Raw genomic sequence first — 25,744 nt, 5'->3', positions numbered from 1 at the left:
AAAGTTTGGAAACATTCTGTTTTCCCAGTGAAAACATGCATGGAATCAGTCTGAATAAGAAACCAATCAAGTAAGTCAGTCAGTTATCAGTCAATAACAGTCATGGTGAGACTTTAAGATTTTAATGGAAATGGTCTTCCAATGTTATTTTAATTAAATAAAACTGCCCCCAGTCTGGCGGACATTTGACATTCAGGCTGTCAGCTCTGTCAGTGAGTCATGGAGGATGGCTGCTTATACTGAGCCAGGATCCTCTGGAGGTTTCTTCCTGTTAAAAGGGAGTTTTCCTCTCCACTGTCGCTGCATGCTTGCTTAGTATGAGGATCTAATCAGTGACTTGATGCAATTTGCTGGGTTCCTTATATAGGAAAAATTATTACTGACTGGCTTAATGAACTGACCTGAATTGGAATGTTTATTATGTGAAGTGCCTTGAGACGACTTGTCGTGATTTGGCGCTATATAAATAAACTTGAATTGAATTGAATTGTAGGTGATCTGAAACGATTACACTAATAGTAATTCTGTGAGCAAAGTGTAGCTGTCTGACATCTATCTGCAGCCATTTTCAAAACTAAAATGGATCAAGAATCAATTAAATAAATGAGTCAACAGGTTTGAAGCTAACTCTTTAAAGCTGTACCAGTTAGTTGTGCTTCAACATCTTTTTTCTTCAGGCTAACCACAACATGCAACTCTTTCCACGGCAACGCAACATCATCGCTTTGTTGGAAACTTTATTTCTTTTCCTGGTTCATTAGCATAAAAGCTTGCCTCTTTTAAGCATCACGGATTTAAAATGAAGTTTTACTGACACCAGTTTTCAGTTCTGATTATATGTGCATTATTATTATAGTTAGTATTATTATAACTATTGTTTTCCAACAGTCAACCCTAAACCTAACCCTAACCCTAACCCTGTCTATCACAGATCCTCATCAACACAAACAACACAAGGGGGCAGTGCCTTCATGTGCATGATGTTGGGTGTTTTAGGAAGGAAAAAGTGGAATTTAGAGAAAAATACTCACATGCAGGTGGGAAACATTCAAGGTCAATACAGAAAGGTCTTAGTTGGGAGTTGAACCTGCAACCATTTTAGGACAGTTTTCCCTTACACACGGTAGTAGCAGTTAGCTGTTAGCGTTTTAGGCAACTGGTCATATGCTTATGGTGGCGCCAGGGCTCGGCAGTCTCGCTTCTGTCAGTGAGTTCTAGGGCAGCTGTGGCTACATTATGTAGCACATAACAGCCAGGGTGGATGACTGATTGTGTTATGAAGCGCTATTCAAATACAGGCCAATTACCATTTCCAAAGCATGCAACAACACAGGAACTTGAATGTGAATTGAAAGAGCAAACCAAGGTTTGCTGACATAAAATAAGAGCATCCTACAGCGTTGAATCCATATTCAAACCAATAAAACCACAAATATTACTTGATCATAAACACAGCAGCTTTAATTGATGTTATGCATGAGCAGTGTGGTGGCCTGTATTCTGTGTGTTCTGCGCACCCGGACAGAGGAAGATAGAGACAGAAAGCTTTAACACTGTGCAGGTTATAGTCGAGTCAAAGTCTGGTTTTGTTGTTGTTTCGTAAAACAAAGAGACAGAGTTTAGGTTTTTATCCTTTTGAAGCAGTTCTTTTTTCCATTATGTGTCCAGCATGCTTGTCAAACGTGTTTTATAATAGCTGCTAGGAAACATGACAAGAAAATGGACTTTGCTGGCAGCCCTCAGCAGTCAAGAAATGATAGAAATATATTAAACTACTTAAACTTGACACCCCCCCCCCCCACCCCCCCCACCCCCGGCTTTTAAGGAGCATTTTGCGGTTACTGAGAGTTTATTTAAGTCTTAATGACTCAATGCCAAAACAAAAGCTGAATTATTTGGCGGTTAACTCCAGCACGGCCCTTTTAGGGTCAGAAGGCTCTGCACAGCCAAGCTGTAATCTCAGCCAATGCCTAGATCCAAATCACATGAAATGAAGTTTTGGCTTGTTCTAGGCCTCTTAATGTTTTTAGTGCTGTGTTGGTCATCAGAAATAGATCCACATTTATCCCGACAAAAGCAACTCAAATGAAAGAATCTGACGTTAACTGAATCATCTCTGGATTAAAAATGTGCTTCCTTCTTTACCTTTTATTTATATTGTTTTAACAGTTAATGGAAACATGTTTCAAACATTAAGATTTTCTTGTATATTATGCTTTTAACTCTGTACACATGTATGTAAACATGCATACAGCTAGTGAAGAACTGACACCGTACCATCAAGTGCAGCAACGCCATCTATGGTCATTTTACTTTCAGCACACCTTGTATTTAATGAGCAAAGTCAACCAGAGCCCTTGACTGTTTCTTCCTTTTAACTTGAATGATAAGCTTCTATTTTAATTAGGCTTTAATTTTAAACCTTTAACTTACAATGAAAATTGACTTTATTTAATGCAGTGTGGAAAAATGACACCAGCACGAGACAGATGAGACCTCACAAAAATACAGAGCAATCAAAAATTTCCAATGTTTTGTCTTTCATTAAGCACTTATTTTTTATTTAATTTCATGCTAAACAGATATTTAAAAAATACAGAAAATAAAAAAATAAACAAAACAAAAAACTAATAAAAAGCAAGCTTGTGTGCAACATTCATACAGCAAACATTAGTGAAGAAAGTCTGACCCATATTATTTTCTTTGGGCGCACTGACAGAGGCGAGGCTGCCAAGCACAGGCGCCACCGGCCCCTCCAACCACTGCCAGCAGGCAAGGTGGGTTGAGTGTCTTGCCCAAGGACGCAACAGCAGGATTCGCTGTCCAGAACCGGGATCGAACCTGCAACCTTCCGATTACTGGACAACCCGCTCTACCTGTTGAACTACTGCTGCCCCAAAACACCCTCTCACTCTTCAATAGCTGTGTGAGGTTGCTGAATATTGACGGGAACTGGAACACGCCGTCATATACGCCGATCCAGAGCATCCCAAACACGCTCAATAGGTGACATGTCTGGTGAGTATGCTGGCCATGCAAGAAGTGGGATGTTTTCAGTTTCCAGGAATTGTGTCCAGATCCTTGTAAAATGGAGCCGTGTGTTATCATTGGTGATGGTCGTAGACGAATGGTACAATGGTCCTCAGGATCTGATCACGGCACCATTGTGCATTCAAAACGCACATGCACCTGTGTTCACTGTGCATAACATACGCCTGCCCATACCATAATAAAATCTGTGGTATAATTATGGCATTTTAAAAATTAATTGAAAAGTTTCATATATGTTTAATGAATGTACAATATTGATGTTCTAGAACTCTTTTGCATTGGTTATAGTTTTTCAAATATTCACACATCACAAATCAAATTCATGAAAAGAAAATTGAACATTGAAACAAATGGGATTTCCTGGTTTTGTACCCTTTAAAACCCAAAATATGTTTTAATATGTATTAGGAGATATGACGAATGACTCACTATACAGGCATGTTCTAAGACTTTTTATTTGAAATAAATAGTTTACAAAAGGAAAATACATTTTAAACTGAGATGATTAGTAGATCTACAAAAGTCAACAAATAGAAAAACGTTCATGCCAAAATGTTCCATCAGTTAAAATGAAGCACACAGCAGAAAAGAAAAAACAAGTAAACACGTAGCATTACCCGACAACCTGGTACATTTCTCAGCTAGGAGACATCTTTGAATGCATGTTACTTTTTAAAACCTAAAACAAGTTATTTCTATAAGATGGACCAAAACCATTCAAACGGTTTCCATCTAGAATTCTGTTTTTGTTTGTTCCATACATTTGTGATGCCTCTCAACAGGAGTCTCCATCTCAGAAATCACATACAAACTCCATGTGAAGATCCTGTAGTACTTCCTTCATTGAGCAACCTGAAATCCTAGCTATCTTTGGGGTAATGCCTTTGTGCTGAGACTTGAGGAAGAAAGGCACAGTCTCCAGAGCAGGATTAGATAGGAGTTCAGTCAAAGTGCTTTGTTGCTGAACTCCTCTTAGGGGAGCAGGAAGTAGCACACATTGTTGTGGTTTCTTTTCCTTTACATCAGATAAAGATCTATTTCTTTCCTCTGGTTGAGCTAGCAGCTCCTGAACCCATGCGGGGATGGGAGGGTCCAAAGCTGCAAGCTTTGAGGTGAAAAACTTGTGAAATTCTAATCTACTACCAAGAAACTTCGACATATTCAGGCAGATGTGATTAAAATCTGTTCTGTGGTCAGCATCGCTGCAACCCCAGCCTCGCCTGGTTTTAAAGCTGCGATTGCAAAGGTTTATGGAAAAATGGGGGTGGCGGGGAGAGGCGTCATCAGGTGTACCAACGTGTCAAAACAACTTTTTCTACTTCTAAATCCTGTGTCAGAATGCAAAGACACAAGAGCAACAGTGTGTCTTATCTGAATGTACCAGACGCTGTATAGATGACGTCCTGCACGCTGCAGCACAATTGGAAAACGGCAGCGTTCAACAATCTACCATCTACGCTGGATGAAGAAATGCTTTCTGAGAGTGCAACAAAGTGTGAAAACTCTCATTTGCTCCTCCATCAGAAACAATAAAAGTCTAACATATTTACAGTTATAGAGAGATCAGACAAAATACCCTGCATGGAAAGGTGATACAATCCCTAAAGAAACACACACACACTGAAACAAACAGAGGTAGCTATTTATGAAGTACTAAAATAATACTATCAATGACATGTTACGATTCTACTATTTATAAATGAAAGTTACCAACTTTCCAAGGCCAACCTTAACGGCAAAATGGTCAAAAAACCTCTAAGCAAAGCCACCGCAAAGAAGCAATCAATGTTTGTCGTATTTTTTCTTTAGGGCTGGGACTTGATTAAATTTTAATCTAATTAATTACAGGCTTTGTAATTAATTAATCTCAATTAATCGCATTTTTAAACATTCAGGAAAATGTGCACTCAAAGTAAAACTTTTAATTAAAATTATGAGACAGAGAATCAAACATTAGACATGGTTATTACTGTAAACTAAAGTTTTTAATAAAAATGCATTTTAATTATTCAAATGTCACTGTGTGATATGAAACAAAACCCAAATCAACTAAAATTTATAATTACAAATAGAAAACACCTGCAAAGGGTTCCTGAGCCTTTAAATAGTCTCTCAGTCTAGTTGAATGACTGAAATAAATTTGACTTTGCACCAGATTCTAATTTTTCCAGTTTCACTTGTTTGTATAATTGGGAGTTTTTATTAGCATTTCTACTCATAATGTAGTAAAAACACATAAATAATAATCCTTCAAAATGACAGTAGAACAGGCACAAATATGATCTAGGACTTAAATGTACTAACTTTTAACACCAGAGCAGGCGTGACATATTCTGAGAATGAACAGGAACACTAACTGGTTCCATCTGGATGACTGGAGGATGATGGGATGATCATGGCGAGGAAATAATGATCTGACGAACAGGTGAGCGGACCTTCCTTACATGGGAAGTCCTGCTGTCACGTTAATAAGGGGATGCTGCAGACCCGCAGATTCACGCCTGCAGCAGCGAATCTGGTGTGATCTCCAGCCTGATCACAACTTCCTCGTTCCTCGCTGCCCTGATGCACTTAAGCATCCGCCCCTTAGCTGATGACAGCTTCAACACACCTGCTGCTTAATGATAGTAATACATGTGATGTTAGACAGAGACTCGTCTCAGAAACATAGAATTCCCCGACAGAATTGTCTAGAAAATCATCAGAAAAGTTTCAGAGTGTTTCTGTTTTAACTTAAACTTCTGTTTTCAACTTTAAGACACGTTGTTTGTGATTGTTTAGAGTAGTGAGAACACGAAGCGTTCTCCCAGCGGCAGCCAGGTGCCTCTCGTTTGTCTGACTACTTTCATAAACTACTGTTAGGACACAGAATTATTCTGTCTGGTGCTTTCAGCGCTGCACAGATGTTACGCAAATGTTAAAAATATAGCTTACCGCAACTTTTGTAAAGTTCCCGTTGCCACCGGGCAGCCGCAGCAGAGACGATCTCTGAAAAATGTCCGCGACACGGACTCCGTTGTTGTCTGGAATTTTTTTTTTCCAAGTTAAGAAAAGAGGCGGACGTGTTTCCTAAATCCTGCATCAGTCCAAGCAAGGCAACTTCTTTCTGTTTTTATTCCGTTTTAGTAGCCAGTAGCACTGTGCTTTGTTGTGTGCGTCAGTGATATTCAGTCTACGAGGAAATCGTTCAATGACAAAGGTTCAGCCGTGCTTGAAATGCAAGCTGCGATTAAATGCGTAATTTTTTTAACGCGTTTTTTTTCTAGTTAATTAATCGTAATTAACGCGTTAAAAGTCCCGGCCCTATTTTTCTTGTCTACGAACTGACCCTGCACAAGTACTTATTTGCCCTGGCAATAAAACAGTATTTGTGTAATTGCGTACTTCCAACATCTTGAGTTAATCAGTCATGTTGAAAAAACGTACTGTAATTCAAGATCAATCAAAATCAGCTGGTACAAGAATCAGAACTCAGCATCAGCCCTGAAAACCAGTCAGCGAATCTCTAGTAATCATGATATTAATGGTGGCTTTTCATAAATGACAGGTTCCATAATGCTAATGTTCCAGTTTGAGATGTTTTGTCATTGAGCTGTTTGTAAACTAAAGATGATACTAACAAAATGTCAAATCACATTGCATCTAACAGCCAGCAGGGGGAGAAACACACGTTATTTTCTCACTTGATTTATAATGCGATAAAAACTTTTCTGAATATATAAATCATTAAAAAATGAAGGTAAAATGAAGTACTTTTCATGTCACGTAGCTGTTCATAGTCAGCTGATTTTTAATTTCCAGTTTTAGGGGACAAAAGGCTGAGCTGAAGCTAAAGCCTGCCACACACAAGAGCCCAGCAGATACCTCGCTGTGTACGGCTGATTTTTGCACCTCACAAGACGCTGAGGTGAATATCTGACCGGTTTGATACTTTCCGCCTCACGGGGGGGTTAAAAACTCACTGTGTGTGCACTATGTGAGCTGCTGGCTGAGCTGAAATATTCTAGTGGCCAATCAAAGCGCATTCTTTGCTCACATGACCTCAAGATGGCAGCCCCCTGTCTGCATGTCAGAAAATAGAACGGAGACAGAGCTGAAAACGGAGGAAATGCCTCTACTACTTTGTTGATTAGGTGTTGCTGCCACCGTCACTTCAAGGTTAGGAAAGTTTGGGTACGGTGGCTGCAAAGGGCCAGGTAAGGAGTTTATGCCAACCTACTCCAAGAAATGCTCCTTGAAAACCCAGAATGCTTGTGACAGTACCGCCGCCTGGATCCTGAATCCTTCGAAAGGGTAGTGGAAACAGTGGGACCATCGACCCGCAGGGTACCGTTTAGTTTATTTTTCGGACACGCAGACGGGGCAGGGGGCTGCTTCTGAATACATCGTGGAATCATGTGAACAGAGAACGTGCTGTGATTGGCCACTAGAATATTTCAGCTCAGCCAGCAGCTCGCGTAGTGCGCCGTTTGTTCAGCAGTTTGATCTCGTGTGCAGCAGGCTTTAGAAATGGTAGTCTATAAAAGTCCATCTGGTTTTCGGTCTGTGGTGGTGATAAACAGATTGTCCCATCCAAATAACACCAGACTAAATCAGTCTGGAAGAATAAACCCTTCAAAGTCCAGGAGACGTACTTAGCTGACGTAATAATGTTTACTAACTTCCTTCTCTCCTCCAGTAATTAGAGCACTTGGTAAAGTTAGGATCCTGAGGAAATGTCAGGTGAGGCCAACGTGGTTTTTATTCATAAGTAAAATAGAATCAATAACTAGCTTTCTGTATTTTTCTAAAATCTTTCTTTACTACAATAAGATGAACCCTGTAATTCATTCCCTTGTGGGTGTCCACCACCAGGACCCAGACCATGCCTAACAGCTCCTAAATGCTTCACAGGCGGTCTAGTGTACAGAGCACCATCAGTAGTTGCGGATGCTGAAGAAGCCCACGCTAGTCGGTGACTCTTTGACTGTGACAGTGACTAGATTAGCAGTGACGTCGGTTACAAACACATGTTCAATCAGGCTGCGTGTGGGCTTCCAGTCCTGGTTCTGGCTAACAACAGAGTGACAATGTCCAGGATAGGAGGAATCTGGATCAGAGTCCGAGCTACTTTCTTCCTCACCTGTGCTCATTTCTGTCATTTTGGCTTTCTTGCTGCCTTTTGTGGCTATTCTCTCCTGCTGGTTGTGGATCTCCGTACAGGATTTGTCCAGCCTGCCTTGGACTTTGGCAGTCTGGATTTCGTTTACCTCTCTGGCCCGGTCTGCACCAGGCTGGGGCTTTCTGACTGGTGGTCTTCCAGAGGTCACTGGGCTTTTGGGGAGGTTTGCTTCCTGATTCTGTGCGACGGTGGACTTCCTTGTTGGGTTTGGTGGATTTCTCACACCTGACCCTGGTGTAGACCCATTTCCAGGAGAATCACTGACTTGAGAATGTTTGTTCTGAAGGTTGAGAGGCTGAGGACTGGGCTGCTGAACAGAGGGATTGTTCTTTGACGGTAGGGAAGCTCCAGCTTTAGAACTGGGTATCCGCTGCATTGTTGACACAGGGGCCTGGGGTTTCTTTTGTCCGTTGGGAGGACTTAGCGTGTGCTGAGGGGTTCCTTGAATGGGATGTTTGGATGTATTCAAATTAAATGCTGCCACCCCTTTTGATTTACTAGCAGCTGTTTTCAAATCAAGACTTGCTCCAGTATTCATGCTAGGGACAGACAGTTTACCCTCGGTTACATTTCTGTTCTGGTTGGATTTGTTAAGGGGGAGGGATGAGGTCTGGCCTGTCAACCTGCCAGGTCCAGCTGAGCTCATGGGGGTTTTAATTGCCCCACCCTGGTTCAGAGGGCTCCTATACTGCGCACCTAATGTGCCACGGTGGAAACCCATGAAGGTAAAGCTTGATGGGTGAACGGGCTTCTTGATGGCCCCTGGAAGATCTAGGTCTTTGATGGTCTTCAGGACTTTGTGAGGGCTCTTGTTCAGTTGGAATTCTTTCACTTCAGGAGAAAGAAGTTTCCGGCTTCGTTTCTTGGAGGAATCCTGTTTCATGACGATCTGTGCCTTCTTCTGGGGGACAGGATGTAGCTCCCTTGTTCTGACAGTTGGGCTTGACTGTTTAACATGGCTGTCATTGTCGTCATCGTCATCATCATCTGATGATGAGGAAGAAGAGCATGAGGACGAGGAATCAGTGGACGACGACGAAGAGGGAGACGAAGAGCTGCTTGACTTTGAAGGGTCAGGAATATTTTCCTAAAATTTCAAGTGTAAAGAATGAATGTTTTGTAAAAAGTTGAAGAGAAACTTTAAGCTGTGTTTTGATGTCAACTCACTAAGATCTTCCGTGGTCGTCCTCTGGGCCTTTTGCCTCTTTTAAGCATCAGAAGCTCTTTTTCTTGCTCTCTAATGAAACCAATATTACAGAAAAGGAGTACAGTTCAGTCAATGGTCTACACACACTCTTCAAGTGGTTCATTATTATTCATAAATAAAACAAAGAGCACAGTAATTTTATATTGCCAGAGGATGTCGGGAATCCAACCAGATTTCAATTATCATTTATGACACACATACACACACATTATATATGTATATATATATGTGTGTATGATATATATATATATATATATATATATATATATATATATATATATATACACATACATATATATATACCATACATATACATATATATATATATATATATATATATATATATACCATACATATACATATATATATACATATATATATATATATATATATATATATACATATACATATATATGTATAAATAAAAGCATGAATGAAAATGTATGAATATGTATAAAAAATTTATAGACAAAGAGATAGAGAGAGATAGATATAGAGATAGAGATAGATAGATATAGAGATAGAGATAGATAGATATAGAGATAGATATAGATAGATATAGAGATAGATATAGAGATAGATATAGAGATAGATATAGAGATAGATATAGAGATAGATATAGAGATAGATATAGAGATAGATAGATAGATAGATAGATAGATAGATAGATAGATAGATAGATAGATAGATAGATAGATAGATAGATAGATAGATAGATAGATAGATAGATAGATAGATAGATAGATAGATAGATAGATAGATAGATAGATAGATAGATAGATAGGAGCTGTAAAGTTGAGGAGAAATCCTTTCTGATCTATAGAAGCACACATACTTTTTGTTGAATGCAACCAACAGTCTTGGGTCAAGGATGTTTTCTTGAGGCTCCCAGCTGTTGTGTCTGAAATAAACATGAAAGGATCACCACATAAAAGTACCAAAAACACAAAGTCAGATTAAAACTAGTTGGGAGTCATTACCAGCCTCTAATTGATTAAATTGCTTTTTAACAGAGAAAAGAGGACACTAACCTATATGTTACCAGATACCTAAGATGGGGTCAGGCATGACAAAATTCGAATTCACGTTCTGAATACAAATTCTTACACTAGTTCAAGAGTCCACACACACACACACACACACACACACACACACACACACACACACACACACACACACACACACACACACACACACACACACACACACACACACACACACACACACACACACACACACACACACACACACACACACACACACACACAGGCAGGTTGACAGCTACCATACATAAAAACAACATAGCCATGAGAATTCCTGAGCAATCTTCTGCCCTTTTATTAGGAAGATGGTTCCAAACCACATTCCTAACATATTTCAACAGCAGGGTTTCAACAAGCGGGGGTGCTAAGCTAACCTGTTGGAATGGTTTAACCAATAAAACATTAGAAGAGTAATGCAACCCAAAAACATCTCTAAAGTAGACCACACACTCAGTGCGTTTACATGCAGCCAGTAACCCTTTTAAAACCCGAATATTCACAATAACCCGGTTCCGCACGGCCATGTAAACACCGCCCAAAACCCGGATATGCTCATAACCGGGTTTTTAAAAACCCGGTTACTACACCTGGAGTAACCCTTTTCTAACCCGAATGTTTGGTCGTGTAAACGCATACCGGGATATCCCCATCAAAGCGTGTGTTCTGCGCATGCTCTGTTCGCAAGGAATCTTGGTCTTTTGAGTAGCGAGACGTCTTGTATGCGCCAGAACACCGGAAGTAAACACCAAGTTGGGGGCAAAATGGCGAGTCGCGGCACAGCACCACAATCTTGGAGTGACGAGGAAACGGAAGCACAAACAAACGCGGTCGCTATCTCTTCCGAACTGGGAAACATGTTGTTGTTTTTACGGATACTGGAACGAGAAGAACCGGAAATGACGCATATTGCGTCTGGACGTAGTCCATATGTCCTGACACTACCCCAACGGTAGGGCTGGGCGAAAAATCGATCAAATGAATTAATTCGAATTATTTTTTGCGGGCGATTCATAAAGTAAGTAAATAGAGTTTTTTGTAATGGCGCTTTTTGGCCCTCCGGAGGTCCCGTAGCATCAGGTTCCTCACCCACGAGCGAGCGATAACACACAAAACAACAGACAGCAAGCGACCACATGGCGACCGGTGAAGGCGGTGAGAGTGGGAAGTTTGTTCCGAAGAAAGGGATAAAATCATCTGTTGTTTGGAACTGGTATGGGTTTGCTGCAACAGACATAAAACAAGAGACCCCACGCTGCAACCTTTGTCTAAAACCCGTCGCAGTCAAAGGCAGCAGCACCACTAACTTGTTTCAACACCTTAAACAGAGGCATCAAGCCGAACACGAAAAATGCCAGTCCCTCCGAGACGAACAGAGCCGCAGTGACCAAGAACCGGTGGCTAAAAAACAGCTAACTGTAGCCGAATCGTTCGCACAGGGGACCGCATATGACAAGAAAGGGGCCCGGTGGACTACAATCACCGACGCGGTCGCTTTGTACATAGCAAAAGACATGGTACCCATATATACCGTGGAGAAGACGGGGTTTATAAATTTGATGAAAACATTGGATCCCAGGTATGAGCTACCCAGCCGAAAGTATTTCAGTGAAGTAGTCTTGCCGCAGCTGTACAGAAACACACGCAAAAAGGTTGGCAGAGAACTGGAGGAGCTGTCCTTTTTTTCGGCAACAACCGACATGTGGAGCAGTCGAACAATGCAGCCTTATATGAGTTTAACGGTGCATTTCATTAACAACGCGTGGGATTTACGTAGTATTTCCCTCCAAACGTCATACTTTCCCGAGGACCACACCGGTGAACTTATCGCCAAAGGACTGAGAGACGCTCTTGACTGCTGGAACCTGTCTGAGAATCGTCTCTCCTGCATGACGACTGACAGCGGGACCAACGTGATTAAAGCCCTGAAAGTGAACGGATGGCCAAACCTCCAGTGCTTTGGACACAAACTACACAACGCTATCGGTAAGTCTGACAATAAGTAAAATAAAATATTACATTTCGACAGAGCACATCAAAACCACAGCCAAGCTGGATGACGCTCGTCTTTCACTACTGTAGCAATGGAACTTGCAATATTGTTTGTGTTCCGCCCGGAGGTTTTAGAGTGTGACACTGCAGGAGCAGCAGGTAAACATAAATGCTACCAGTTTGACACTGGAAAGTTGAATAAAGATTTCCTGTTGAGAGGGTAAAGTTCAAAGTTCAGTTTGGAAATGATTGTCATTAAATTGAAATTGAGTTTTGTATTTTGAAAATGGATGAATTTGGTTTAAAAATGTATTTTATTCTACTGCAAATTGAGCCTCCAAACACTCACTTTCACCCCCCTCCCCTCAGGTTCAGTTTAGCTTATTTAAATTTGCTTCTGAAACTGAAAATTGTATTTCAACCTGGAGTAATTCAAATTCAGTTACTAATGGCACAGAATTCTGCTCATATTAATCATGTGTCCTTTTGAATACTCTTTCTTCTAAATATGTTAATATTATTTGTGCTTATTTATCACTGTGCTGCTGCAAAGTTCTGCCCATGGATTAAAACATAAAAATAATATACACCAAATATATATTCAGTGTAACAACTGCAGGAGTTACTGTGTTCATACATAAGACATACAGAAGAAATCATTTTTAGGTGCACCCTAAAAAATTATTCAGGGGCTTAGTAAATATCATTATAATTCTAAGTTATATGACCTTGATTAAATCTTTGAAAATCACAAAAGTGTTATCTTAAGTTGAAAATACTGAAAAGAATGTTTAAATTTCCAACACCAGTTTTTCAGTTGACCTGAGCTTTTTTGTTCAAGTTTATTTAAAAGAAATAATTCTGTATTTGAAACACAGGGTGCATTATTTAAATCTACTCAATATATCTCATATAAAGTACTCAAAATAACTGAGACACTGGTATTCATACTTATCATTGTCTTGAACTTTAATTATTAATGGTCAAAAATCAATATAATTTTGTCCCCCAATACTAACTTCTAACTTTGAGTAAGACTAATGACCTTTGGCATGTACCGCGCGCGAGGAGCAAGGCATCATGGTAGATTTTCTGCACGTTGAACGGGACAGACACACATCCGGTAACGTTTTCAGGTAACTGACCAATTCTTACATTAGCTGTCTTTATCCACACCGTTCTTTTATAACATGTGCTGAAGAAAGCGTTTGTCATGGTGGCTCACTTTTCACAGCGTGTTTGTGCACGTTAATTTAAGTTTTTAACCCATCTTCCAGTCAAGGCGGCTGGAAACCGCGCCCTTTTATCCTTTTACGTTCTGAGTCGCTATCTGCGTTCCGGGTGATTTTACCGGAATGTCCCGGTACCCGCGACCTGACCGTTTAATCGGGGGCATTTTAGGAACCACGTGAAAGCAGGTGTGCTCAGACATTTCTAGAAAATGGCCCTGTTGAGTCGCGGTGCGGGAGCTGCGGTAGTCACGCGGCCTGACTCACTCTGTCAGGTTGTTCAGGAGGAGATGAACAGACGTCTTCAATGGCTTTGGTAACTAAGAAGACCTGCCCGCGGAACAGTTCATAGCAGCAACCATGCTGCTTAGCTTTCTTGTTCTATGTGGGGTCTTTCAGAGCATATAAGACGCTGCTTTCAGCTTTGTTCCGAACAGGGCCAGTTTTTGAGAGAACGCTGAGAGGACCGCGGGTCAGCAGATTACCTCATCCAGGGCCGGTCCTAAGTACTATGGGGCCTTAAGTAAATTTAAACTCGGGGCCCTACTTCCTTTCAGATCCCAGAAAGTAATGAAAAAAAAAAAAGCTTTGGTCCTTTGGGTCAAGCCAAATGTACCATCATTTCCAGTATAGTTACTCCCAATTTACATCAATACATGTTTATTTCAATCCAAGCTAAAATTTCTTATAAGAGATTGATGTTATGGCAGATTCTCAGTGGCATGTTTTGTAATGATAAAGTTTTGATTTGTATATTTTCAGCCCCATCTTCACCACCAGGAGAAAAAAAATCTGCATCAACTACAAAGTAAAGCAGGTAATTTTACTCAGAGGACTTGATGTGTTAAATTTTGGAATGATATGATGTTGTTTTATACAAGCTGAGTAGTGGATGTTGATACCACCTAAATATTTATACTGGTTTTGTGGTGGGTTATTTTAGTCATACAAATGCCAAATCTAAATTTTGAGAAATTTTCAGTTCGGTAAATATATTGATGAGTTCATGGTCTGTCATCTAGTGTCACCATACTATCTTTTTATTTATACAGCGTGGTGATGTGATTCATATTATTTCATTGTACTTTGTTCCATGTTGACTTATTTGTAAGTTGTATCCTCCACCTGAATTGGTAGTGAGTATTGGTTATTCAATCAGTTAATCATACAAAAACTGTGTAAATATGGTTATACACCATTCTGTCATCTTCATACTGTGAGACATATTTTCTCACAATTTTTTTAGGTCACAGGTGATGAGATGGCAGTGTAAACTCTGCAAACATGAGGAGTCATCAAAAGTGTCACTACTCAAACATTATCAAGTGAAACATGGTACATTTGGTCATGGCTATTCCATACCCTGTCTTCATTTGAATTGTCCTTGCTCTTTTAAGACATGGGGTGCCTTACGCTCATGACATGATATTATCAGCCAACAGCTGAGTGTCAGCAACATCAAGGACAGATGGCCGGCGTTGTTTGACGTCTCCCAAGTAAGTGAACATTTAAAGAGATATCCACTTGAAAATAAAATTTGGTCTGTTACATCCCCCATCATAAGATAAGTGAGGAAAAACATGTTGCTACCAACCTAGTGATTTTGATGGTCTTGCAGCAGCCAGGTTGCTTTAATTTGTCATAAGACTGTAGAATCGCTAGGAATTTGAATCAAAATGAGGAATCTGAATCAAAACCAGAATGGTTCTAATTGAAACCATTCCCAAGCCTAGGGAACAATAAATGCAAGTAATTTCCATTCACTTAACTTGTAAAAGGCTAAGCTAATGTAGCCTGACTGAAGAATGACTGGGCAGATTGCAAAGCGCCTTTGTCTCACTTATCTAACTCTGGAGCACATAACGACAGACTAGATTTTACTGAAGAGTGAAGAGTAATTTAATATTTTTAAACGTTGGTTACGTTTTGTAACCCCAGATTCTATGAGTATAGGCGCAGCCCTTTAAGTGGGTATTCCCCTTGTGCGCGCAGCACTTAAGTAATTTAGTCCACGCCCACCTGCTTTATGGGCCTCACCCTGGTCTAGTATAAGTTACGGTGAGACCAGGAAATCAGCTCTACTGTTTTTCTTCAGCCAGCCAGAAGATGTCCAGGGAGACCATCCGTCTGTGACCATCCTGCCAGACCGGCTACTTCATGTCGTATGACGGACATGCCGTCTGCGTGGGCTGCCTCGGTCCTCACCATGCGAACCTTGCCCTCACACCTTAATCCTATTGCCGCTCCTGTTAGCTCCTCCCACCAGAGGAAAAGCAGCGGAGGTCAGCCTTTTTCAAGGCTGATGCTGAGGAGGCGTTCCCGCTAAGAGAGAGGTACTCGCTGGAAGAAGCCATCGAGTTCTTCGATGGTGGGCCGGAATTGGATGATTCCACCCACCGTGAGGAAAACGGCAGTGGTGGCAGCTCCACTGCCCCCCAGCTGGGCAGCCTGGCGACAGAAGGGAGGCGAATGAGCTGACGCTCATCCACCCCTGGCCTTCACATGTCGGCGAGGACGCTGCTCCCTGTTGTTGGTGTGCTGCTCCTGGATCTGCCTGGCATCATCCAGGAAGAAGCTGGTGAGAAGGGACTTCCCATCCCTCAGCCTGCTCCACCCCCATCGGATGATCTGGCGGGAAGGTATGGCTCCGCTCACTCTCGTTGCCCAGATCCCATCTGGCCTCAGTTCCCAGCGGTGATGACCTACCTCTCTGAGGCAGAAGCAGAGCCAGCGAAGATTAGAGCGCCGGTCTCTACCTAGGGCTTCACAGACCAGAGTTTTCCGCCTGTTCCCCCTCTACAGCCGAGCCTCGCTTCAGTTTTCAGCACCAAAATGACCAAGGTCGTGGACAGCGACCGGCCCATCCCGCCAAACTTGACCAGCTGATAGCAAGGTTCACTGATCGCGCACATCAATGCACTGTTCAGTCAGCTGCAGGGACTAACAACACTGCCTTGCTAGCGTTCATCATCTCCAGGAAGGTGGAGAAAGCAGAGCTGCCAGAGGAGCTGAAAGGCTTTCTCTGTAAAGCCGCTGACGCGATTATGAATATGTGCGCCACTTCAGCGGTGTGTTCCTCTCGCATCGCTACCTGGCAGACGATGGGCCAGAGGGCAACCTGGCTCTGCCTCTTCCCTCCAAGATTATACAGTCTCACAGGGAAATAGTGCAAGCAATTCATAACATAAAATTTAGAAGCTTAGTGGAAGATAATACTTTATGTTAAGGCTTTAGTCTGCATACTGAACAACTCCACTTATATGGATTTATGTCTGGATGAGTAAATTAATCTTTTGCATGTTAGAAAATAAGGTCCAGGTTGCAAAAAATGGTAGTTCCAGATAAAGAATTTTTTCTTAAATTGAATCATAATTTTGGCCTTCAGATTTTGTGTTCTTTGTTCTCTCCCATCCAGGTCAGTGCAGAGTTTCATAGGATCACGACCCTGAACCTTGAACCAAAGTTCATGTCATCATTGGACTTGTATTCATCCAAACTCCTGTCCTTGTTTCAAGCCAAGAAAGGTGCTGCTGGGCAACGCCACAGGGCACAGTTAAACCTTCTGCTTCAGGTAAGGAAGATTGCATTTTCTAACCACAAAAACGTTCCAACACAGCACTGAAGAGGCCCTCCACTAAAAATGGCTATTCTTAGGTTTCTGTTCAATATTTTAGCTCCACAGGTGTTCTTACCTTGATGGTGGGTGTGAAAACAGGTCAACAACAGAAAAAAATAGTTATGTTTAAGCTAGAAATGGTAAGTCATGTTTTAAATGTGCAAATTTTGCCTCAGTTGAGACTTCCTGTTTTACAGAGTGGAAATTCCATCGAGAAAAAACGAGAAGTCATCATCAGATGTCTCATTGACCATCTGGGAGAGGATCCAAGTGCCTTAATCAAAACCTTTGAGGTTGGTGCAATAAATCTGTTTTAGGAATATTAGTAGTTTTAGCTTGTGAGATCATAGAAAAGTTTTAAGATAATGTTCTAAAGAAAAAAACACATCAAAGCATACAGAAGAATAGCATTTGCTCAAAGATTTTGGAGCACAGTGCCCACATATTATGAGTACCAGTGATGTCATACAAATGAAACTTTTTGTTTCAATGTTTGGAAATATGTGAGCTTAAAACAGTTGTTTCTCTTTTTAAAGGACAGTGCTGATGCTGTCTTTGTTGAAGAGGCTTTGGCTGAGGAGGTGATGAAGATTTACCTGCTGCGGAATCAAGACAGGTCAGGCGAACCTACTGATGTGGGTATTGTTATTGAAGGAATTACTGTTCTGGGCAAACTTGGGAATCTGAGCAAAGCCTGTTGCTATCTTTTGGGACTGTGCTCTGCTCTGGATCTGAAATATCCCAAGTATCTCAAATGCACATTTGAAGCATTTCAAAAAGTGTTCACGGAGCTGGATACAGGAAACCTTTCTGTCAAGGTTCAAAGACTGAAAAATGACCTCTGTTCATTGTAGACAAAATTACACGGGGCTGTTCTTAAAGTGTTAGACTTGTTAAGTGACATGTAATGCTCATCAAAAGGTTCACTTGTGGCATTACATAGCGTTGACATTCCTGTTCATAAATAATGTTTGTACCATAAACTGTGTTTTGCATTAACTTTCCAGATTCACATTAAGGTGTAAATGGGAGAGTATCTTCTGTATGTTTTTTTTTTTTTTTTTTTTTTTAGCACAATCCTTTTTGAAACCTTTTTATTTAAATTATGGATGTTTTTTGGTCACTCTTTAGTTATAATCTTACCAATTTTTTGGAATCAAAATAAGATGTTCAAAAACTGTCACAGTGCAAATGTTTTTTTTTCCAGGATTTAAATTTTTTTGGGATCTTAATTTTATTTTTGTCATTTGAACTTTTCTAAAAAGGTAAAGCACTGCATTCACTTGAGCCACTTTTATTCTTTGTATGACAGGTACATTTTTCTTGTTGTTTGCATCAATATGCCAGTTTTACAGCTTTATCAAGCATGCCAATTTGGATGCAGTTTTATTATATAAGACTGTTGTGACTGAAATTTTATCCAAGTTTTATCCACTGAATGTAGAACAGATTTCAGCTCACTGTGTTCAGAGAACGAATCTGCTAAATGTGATTCACAAAAAAGCTGGTTAAAATAAATAATTGTGAACAATGTTGAACTGACGTGGTTCTTTTTTCCTGTGTGTGTGTGTGTGTGTGTGTGTGTGTGTGTGTATATATATGTATGTATGTATGTATGTATGTATGTATGTGTATATATATATATATATATATATATATATATATATATATATATATATATATATATATATACACACACATACGCTTAATTCTAATTAATGTTGTTGCTTAAGTTAACTTTAAAATATTGAGTAAATTGAACCATTATTTAAAAACAAGTAATTGTAATGGTGTAGGTTATATGTGCCAAGCATTTCAGCATTTCCTAATTAATATTTTATGTAGTTTGAATTTTCTGTTACTGTTGTTTTAACATACATTTTCAATTGTATTTACTCAATTTTGAATGTTACTGTAACATCTTTAATTGTTCATAACAACTTATTCCATTTTAGTTGGATTTAATCTATTAATAAGGTGTATTTAAGAGATGTGATTGTTTTTGCATTTACTTATTATTTTTGAGTGTAAAAGTGTTGCACCAAAATATTTAAGTAATTATCAGTTTTAGTTCTTAGAGTGTGGATGTAGTTGTTTATTCAAGTCCCCAGTAGTGATGCATGTCTTTGTGTTTTATTCTTTATCATACAGAGAATGGTGTTAAGGATCCCCGCATAGACCGAGCCATTGGAGTTTGCAAGAAGCTAGTTGCTGCTTTTTCCTACAGTTGGAAGAAAAGAAGAGAGCTGGGTTTAGCTCAGTCAGAGCTGGGCCTCCCCTCTCATCAGCTTATAGTAGAACCTCCAACCAGGTGGGGCTCCCGCCAAAAGATGATCGAACGATTCCTGGAACAGGAGAAGGCTATTGCCCGTGTCCTGGGGTCTGAAGTTAAAAGCCGCCATCTCGTGCCCTCTTGGCAAGACATCGAGGTTTTGGAGTCAGTAAACAAGGCGGTTAAAGCACTCCAAGATTTTACAGATGCTTTATCAGGGGAAATGTATGTTAGTGTCTCATACATCAAGCCTGTTATCCATCTGTTCAAAACAAGTCTTTTGCAGCCTGAGGACAACGACACAGAGCTTACCAAAACAATCAAAAGCAACATACTGGGATACCTTGTTAACAAATACAGCGATCCTGTCAAAGATGAACTGCTGGACATGGCCTCTCTGATGGATCCAAGATTCCGGACATCCTACATCGACCCAGACAAGGTGGAGCAAATCAAAAGAAGAGCTGTCAGTGAACTTCTGTCTTTCCCCACTGACAAAAGCACACCACAGCCTGGTCCAGTTGTGCAGGTGGACCAAGAGGCAAGGCCTCAGCCAAATCCCAAGAGGAAAAAGACCTTAGCAACTTTCTTCAAGAAGAGTGTGCCAACCCCTGGCCCTGACCAGTCGGAAGAGGCTAAAATAGAGACTGAACTTGCAACTTATCTGCTTATGCCAGAGGTAGATCCTGACACTGATCCACTGCAATGGTGGAAGAGCAACAAATCAAACTTCTCAAGGCTCAGTCACCTGGCCAAGAAATACCTCAGTATCCCTGCAACAAGTGCCCCATCTGAGAGGCTATTCAGTGTGGCAGGGGGAGTTGTCACATGCAGCCGAGCTTGCCTCAAGCCAGAGGCAGTGGACAGGCTGATTTTCCTTGCCAAAAATGTGTAAATGTTATTGACCGAAAACTTAAGCACAGATCTCATGTTCAGCAGCTCAACCAAAATGTGATTTTTCTCTCCGGTTTCTACATTCAGGGACACAAATCGTTTGTTAAAGTTATTTTTTTTAACCAAAGTTGGCACTTTATCAGTTTCAGTTGGAGTTGACTATTATTTATTTTGAAATTTTTGTTTTTGTTTACATTAGTATTTTACCCAAGAAAGAAGTTTTGCACTTATGTTTTTATTTAAAATTATATGCAAAGTAAATCATTTACCGTAAATGCAAGTTAAAGACAGATAATTTTTTTTCTGTTTTTGGATTTGAAAAGTAAAATACATTTATCCCTGTTAGTTGTCGCACTGTTTGGGTTGGTTTAGTTTTACCTGTATTTGAATGTATTGTTAATGTTTGAGTAAATGGTGTTACTCTAATGGGAATGTTTGTCTCATTTCAGTCTAGACAACAGAGTATGACTCAAAATACACCTGGCACTTTGATTCCAAGAGGGTTTTCAGTTATTCACTATTCATCCCTGAAGAGCATTACACATTTTGCTTTTGATTCGGAAAAAATCGGAAAAAATCGGAAATCGAATTAAAGCAAATAAAATCGGAGATTTTATTTTTTGGCCATATCGCCCAGCCCTACCCAACGGCTGCAGTTAAATCGGGTTATGCAAGTTAGAGGTAACTCTTTCTATTTATGCTTGTAAACGGGTTATTCTGATCAACTCAGAAACCTGAATCCCGACCTTAACCTGATCATAACCCGGATATTGGCTGCATGTAAACGTACTCACTGTTGGCCTTCCTATTTTACATAAGAATGCAGGCTATTTGTTCCTCAGCTTCTGTGAACAAGTGACCGTTTTATCCAAGCACCTTTTTCAATACAGTTCCGTATCCAGTTCAAGATCATGTATTTACTATTGGGTCTATATTAGGGCTGCACGATATTAGGAAAACCTACGATATTTGATAACAGTGCTTAATATTGCGATATCGATATTACTCGCGATAAATCAACAAATACTAAAGTATGCAGTGTTGATGTCATCTGGCGTGTGACGTCTGCTCTGGGTTCAAAGCAAACAAAAACTAATGCATGAATTCCATTACAGCATAACATTTTTATTGCAAAAATATGCAGCTGCACCTGCTACTGTGTTAGCAGCTGCACCTGCTACTGTATTAGCAGCTGCACCTGCTACTGTATTAGTAGCTGTACCCGCTACTGTATTAGCAGCTGTACCCGCTACTGTATTAGTAGCTGTACCCGCTACTGTATTAGCAGCTGCACCTGCTACTGTATTAGCAGCAAAACAACAAACTGCATGCATGCAGTTTCTCAGTGACTTTAAAACATCACCTCCACCATAAAACTTTTTCTGATGCTCCATATACAGAAAAACATCCCTTACCAGGGTTTTTGAATAAATAAAAATATCTGAAAATACGTTTAAATGTTAAATAATAGTTAACATCACTTAAATGCGACAGCAAATTCTCTCATTGCTACTGAGCATTTTCTCCACTTATGTGGTTATGATATAAGGCCGTTGCTGTAACTGGGAAGTGAACTGTGCTGGGCCAAACTAGGAGAATATTAAGATTTTCTGAGGGAAAGAGAAAAACAATTGTCTACCTTTCAGAAGAGGAACTGGCAAAAAACTACATGTAAAATATGTGAAAACGTTTGTTTTTAACCCCAAATTGAACAAGTTTACCTAGATCTTAAAAAGCAGCTCAGATGATGAAACTGCAACTATGATTCTGGTAACAAGCTAACAAATTGAGCTAGCTCCTCTGAGCTAACCGGCTAGCAGAGCTTCTGACTGACAGTTTATGTGCAGCAGCAAATCAACTATCCTGATTAACAAGGTTATAAAAGCTCATAAATGAAAAATGACTTTGATGTGTGGGGGAACTTTTCCAGGCCCTCTTTAGCAGGGTGGGACTGGGACGAGAGTGCTGTAGCCTTTTAGCTGGAAGCTAACCGGAGCCTGGGGCTAACATCACCACCCGGTGGAACACTAGCGACATGAAGGTGGGTTGGTTCACCGGCACGTGTCGGAGTCAGCCCGGTTATTATCAGCTGCTTAACGAAACCGAGCTGAGTCACGTTCACATTTGAAAGCAGCGCTGAATCCAGAAACATCAGCACAAAGTGCGTCCGTTGCTCTGAGCCAGCATGACGAACAAGGGAACGGCGCCGCTAACTCAGTTCAGGTGTTGCGTTCCACCCATTCTAAGGGTCTACGTAGGGGGCGGGCGTATTACGTGAACAGACTCATCTGATTGGCCACATATCAGAAGGGCTACATTTGATTGGTCAAATAATACTTCCGCGTAAAAAACAGAGCTGGTTTACAAAAAGTGATGTATGACACAGATGGAAATGTTTGAACCAAACATTTATCGCCGTTTTTGACGTGCTTTGCGATGGGCCTATCGCACGTCCTGTTATCGCGATGACGATAATTTTTCGATATATTGTGCAGCCCTAGTCATATTATATATATGTATATATATATATACATATACACACACACTTTTTTTCTGCAGAGACTTGTTTTGACACAAACAAAAGTATCCCTCATACTCCTCCATCTCCGCAATGCTCATCCAAGATGGTCAGAATCATTCAGATGAAAACATCTTTCACACTAAAGATATTTTAGAACATAACGGGGTTCTAGAACTTAAAGTAATGTCAGTTACTTTGCTAGGAAGGTAATGTACATAGTTAACTGGTTAATTGTTGTTAGTGTTATAACCAGGTAAAATAGTTGCCCGGTTAACTGCTTCAAGTCCTTCTGCTGCGCTGGGGTGTAATATATTTGGTTGGGTGGTTGGTTGGTTTCCAGTTAACTCGTTATTAATCATTAAGGAATGCCAATAACCGGTTAAAGACATTTTGGAAAACGTGCATTCCAACTAACTAATTACTTTTACAATGTGGCAACTGAGTAACTAACTCAAAAATATTTGGAAAAAGTAATTTGTAACTATACCTATTTACTTTTTTAATGTAAAATGCTAAACCCTGATGGTCAGTAAACTTTAGGATCACTCTTCTGGAGGACACGGTGTGATGCTATTACTCTTGAGATCAGATTGGTGGCATATATTCTGTAACAGTTCAAACAACATGTGTTCCTGGGCGTCTAGTTTAGCTCTAGCCAATCGATACATTTTAATTCCTCTATACCCAACATGTGGTCACATGATAACTTCATTTGATATTTTAAATTCCAGTGTGTGATCTCTATCTGATGAGTGTTCATCTGGTGATGCTGTTGACATGTGTAGAGCATGTATCAGGCATAGCATGTATTGACAATTTTTCATTTACACTGAAATAAAAGATGATTAACATTTTTTGTTAATTTAGACAATTTTGGAGATTAGAGCTGTTTTAATATAACATTTATTCAGCGATTAACAGTAATGATTAATATATTTAAAGGCAGAATTGAAACATTTATTTTAGTTGTGTAAAGCTATTTCTTCAGCAGGGGAAACAATATGTTTTCACCTTTTCACAGAAAGACATTTCAAAAGATTTGAATTATTCCTGTAAAATACTATCTGACGCAAAGTCCACTTGTTATTCCAAATCTACACTATTGGGCATTTCTTTAAAAAGTTAAAGGTCAAATACTTTCAACACACCTGTAAAGCATCTGTTCCTCACAGATCTATCTCTTTCATAAGTTTACCTACACACGTTTGTAAAACCAAGACAAACATTTAGCTCCGTCATCAATAGATTTGAAAGACCCATAGTGATCAGAAGCCATCAGAGAAGTAATCAACCCCCACCCTTACACACACACACACACACACTCACAAAGGATGTGGTTCTAACAGAAAACCATGGCAACAGTGTGCTTGATGGTGGATTAAAGCACTGATGTATAAAAAGTGTCATATATATTCAAATGTACAGTGTAGACTTGCAGAATGCAACAACTAATTAATAAAATCACTAAAATCTCAGTTTTATGATCATAAGTTAATTCACGATCATTAATATTTTAACCATTACATAGTCAAATTTGGTAAAAACAAGTTTCAAAATAAATCATCGCAAAAATCTAAATAACGCAAAATAAATTCGTGTAATGCTACATAGAAAATATCCATCAACTTTAAATGAGAATTCAGATGTTATGAACAAAAGACGCAACACTTAGTGAGCTACATTTAAAAACTAACTGCTCCCACGAGCTAATCCGTTAATAAAAAGTCCCTGCTGTTATTACGGGTCAGATTCGGTTCCGTGGTAAATAAAAGATGCGTTTAGCTAAACGCATCAGGCGACACGTTGTTGTTGTTTTCATTGTTTCGGCCTCAGCAGCACCACTTGCACTTACTTGGATGACCATCCCCTCCACTTCACAAGAAACTCCAACTTTCCCTAAAACAGCGAAACACAAGGGACTTTAGTCAAAAGCCGCCACGAGAGGAAACAAAACAATAAAAGTTTTTTTCTAACTCGAACCTTTCTCGTTCGTTTGTTCAAAATGCATTCCGCATCAAAAACCTGCTCTCCCACGGCGCTCAGCTCCTCCATGTCTGCCTTCACCCCGAAAACCGATTCTTTATCAAAAGGCACGAGCTGCGTTCAGCCAATCAGATTCACGATGGCTCGCAACCGGAAATTGTGAATGACGCCTTCAAATTAAAAGCATGAATATCTGTTCATCTTCAAAAGACTTCAAAAGAGCTACTAAGAACCAACACAATAACTAAACAACCTTTTTGTAGGCTTAATCAAAATGAACTGTTGAAAAAAACATTTTTTAAGTTAAAGAAAACTTTGTTTTTTGAGAAACTCGTACACATGTAACCAATATTTAACCAGCATTTGGTTAGTTCAGTAATTTGGAACCACTATTTTAGTACATAAAGGTAAACATAATTACCAAATGTTTAGGTGATAAAGCAAAGCAACAACAACAACAACAACTATAATAATAATAATAATAATAATAATAATAATAATAATAATAATAATAATAATAATAATAATAATAATAACTATTAGACTGAAGAAGACTCCATCTTTCAGCCAAAAATTAATAATATCAACTGCTTTTCTTTTATTATGCTAATGATTTTTGTTAGATACGTATGATCCATTTTAATTGACGTTACAATCACAATCACAATCATGTTTGCAATGCACTGACTCATTCAACAATGTTTATACAGAATATAAAATTAGCAAGTAAATTAGACATATTGCCTTAGACTCATCTTAGGCTATCTTACTTATTTTG

The 25,744-nt window shown here is 39.8% G+C and overlaps 2 protein-coding genes across 3 annotated transcripts in view; both read right to left on the bottom strand.

Moving 5' to 3' along the window:
• The window catches only part of LOC139061477 (ectonucleotide pyrophosphatase/phosphodiesterase family member 7-like), a 53,286-nt gene that overhangs the window by 4,213 nt on the left and 23,329 nt on the right, over positions 1 to 25,744 (bottom strand). The window contains exon 5 of one of the 2 annotated variants that reach the window (XM_054740292.2): positions 24,836 to 24,879. In XM_054740292.2, coding sequence (XP_054596267.1) covers positions 24,836 to 24,879 — 44 coding nt within the window. Of the gene's footprint in view, positions 1 to 24,591; positions 24,880 to 25,744 lie in introns of those variants that run through there. The other variant, XM_054740286.2, reaches the window with a different exon arrangement.
• cbx2 (chromobox homolog 2 (Drosophila Pc class)) lies at positions 3,489 to 25,441 on the bottom strand. Its single transcript, XM_054740284.2, has 5 exons — positions 24,964 to 25,441; positions 24,836 to 24,879; positions 10,255 to 10,320; positions 9,380 to 9,449; positions 3,489 to 9,299 (listed from the first exon to the last, which is right to left on the bottom strand). Exons 1-5 carry the CDS (start codon positions 25,033 to 25,035, stop codon positions 7,968 to 7,970), a joined length of 1,584 nt encoding a protein of 527 aa, XP_054596259.2. The 5' UTR covers positions 25,036 to 25,441; the 3' UTR covers positions 3,489 to 7,967.

Source organism: Nothobranchius furzeri, chromosome 5 (assembly GCF_043380555.1).
Source record: "Nothobranchius furzeri strain GRZ-AD chromosome 5, NfurGRZ-RIMD1, whole genome shotgun sequence".
Classification (NCBI taxonomy): Eukaryota; Metazoa; Chordata; class Actinopteri; order Cyprinodontiformes; family Nothobranchiidae; genus Nothobranchius; species Nothobranchius furzeri.
Note: the sequence above shows the minus strand (reverse complement) of the source record. Positions and strands in the feature narration are given on the sequence as shown.

Coding starts and splice junctions, on each gene's coding strand:
- cbx2 (XM_054740284.2), bottom strand. CDS start 25,035: ATGGAGGAGCTGAGCGCCGTGGGAGAGCAGGTTTTTGATGCGGAATGC. Junction 24,880..24,963: donor TGAACAAACGAACGAGAAAG/GTTCGAGTTAGA, acceptor TCGCTGTTTTAG/GGAAAGTTGGAGTTTCTTGT. Junction 10,321..24,835: donor TGGAGGGGATGGTCATCCAA/GTAAGTGCAAGT, acceptor TGTTTATTTCAG/ACACAACAGCTGGGAGCCTC.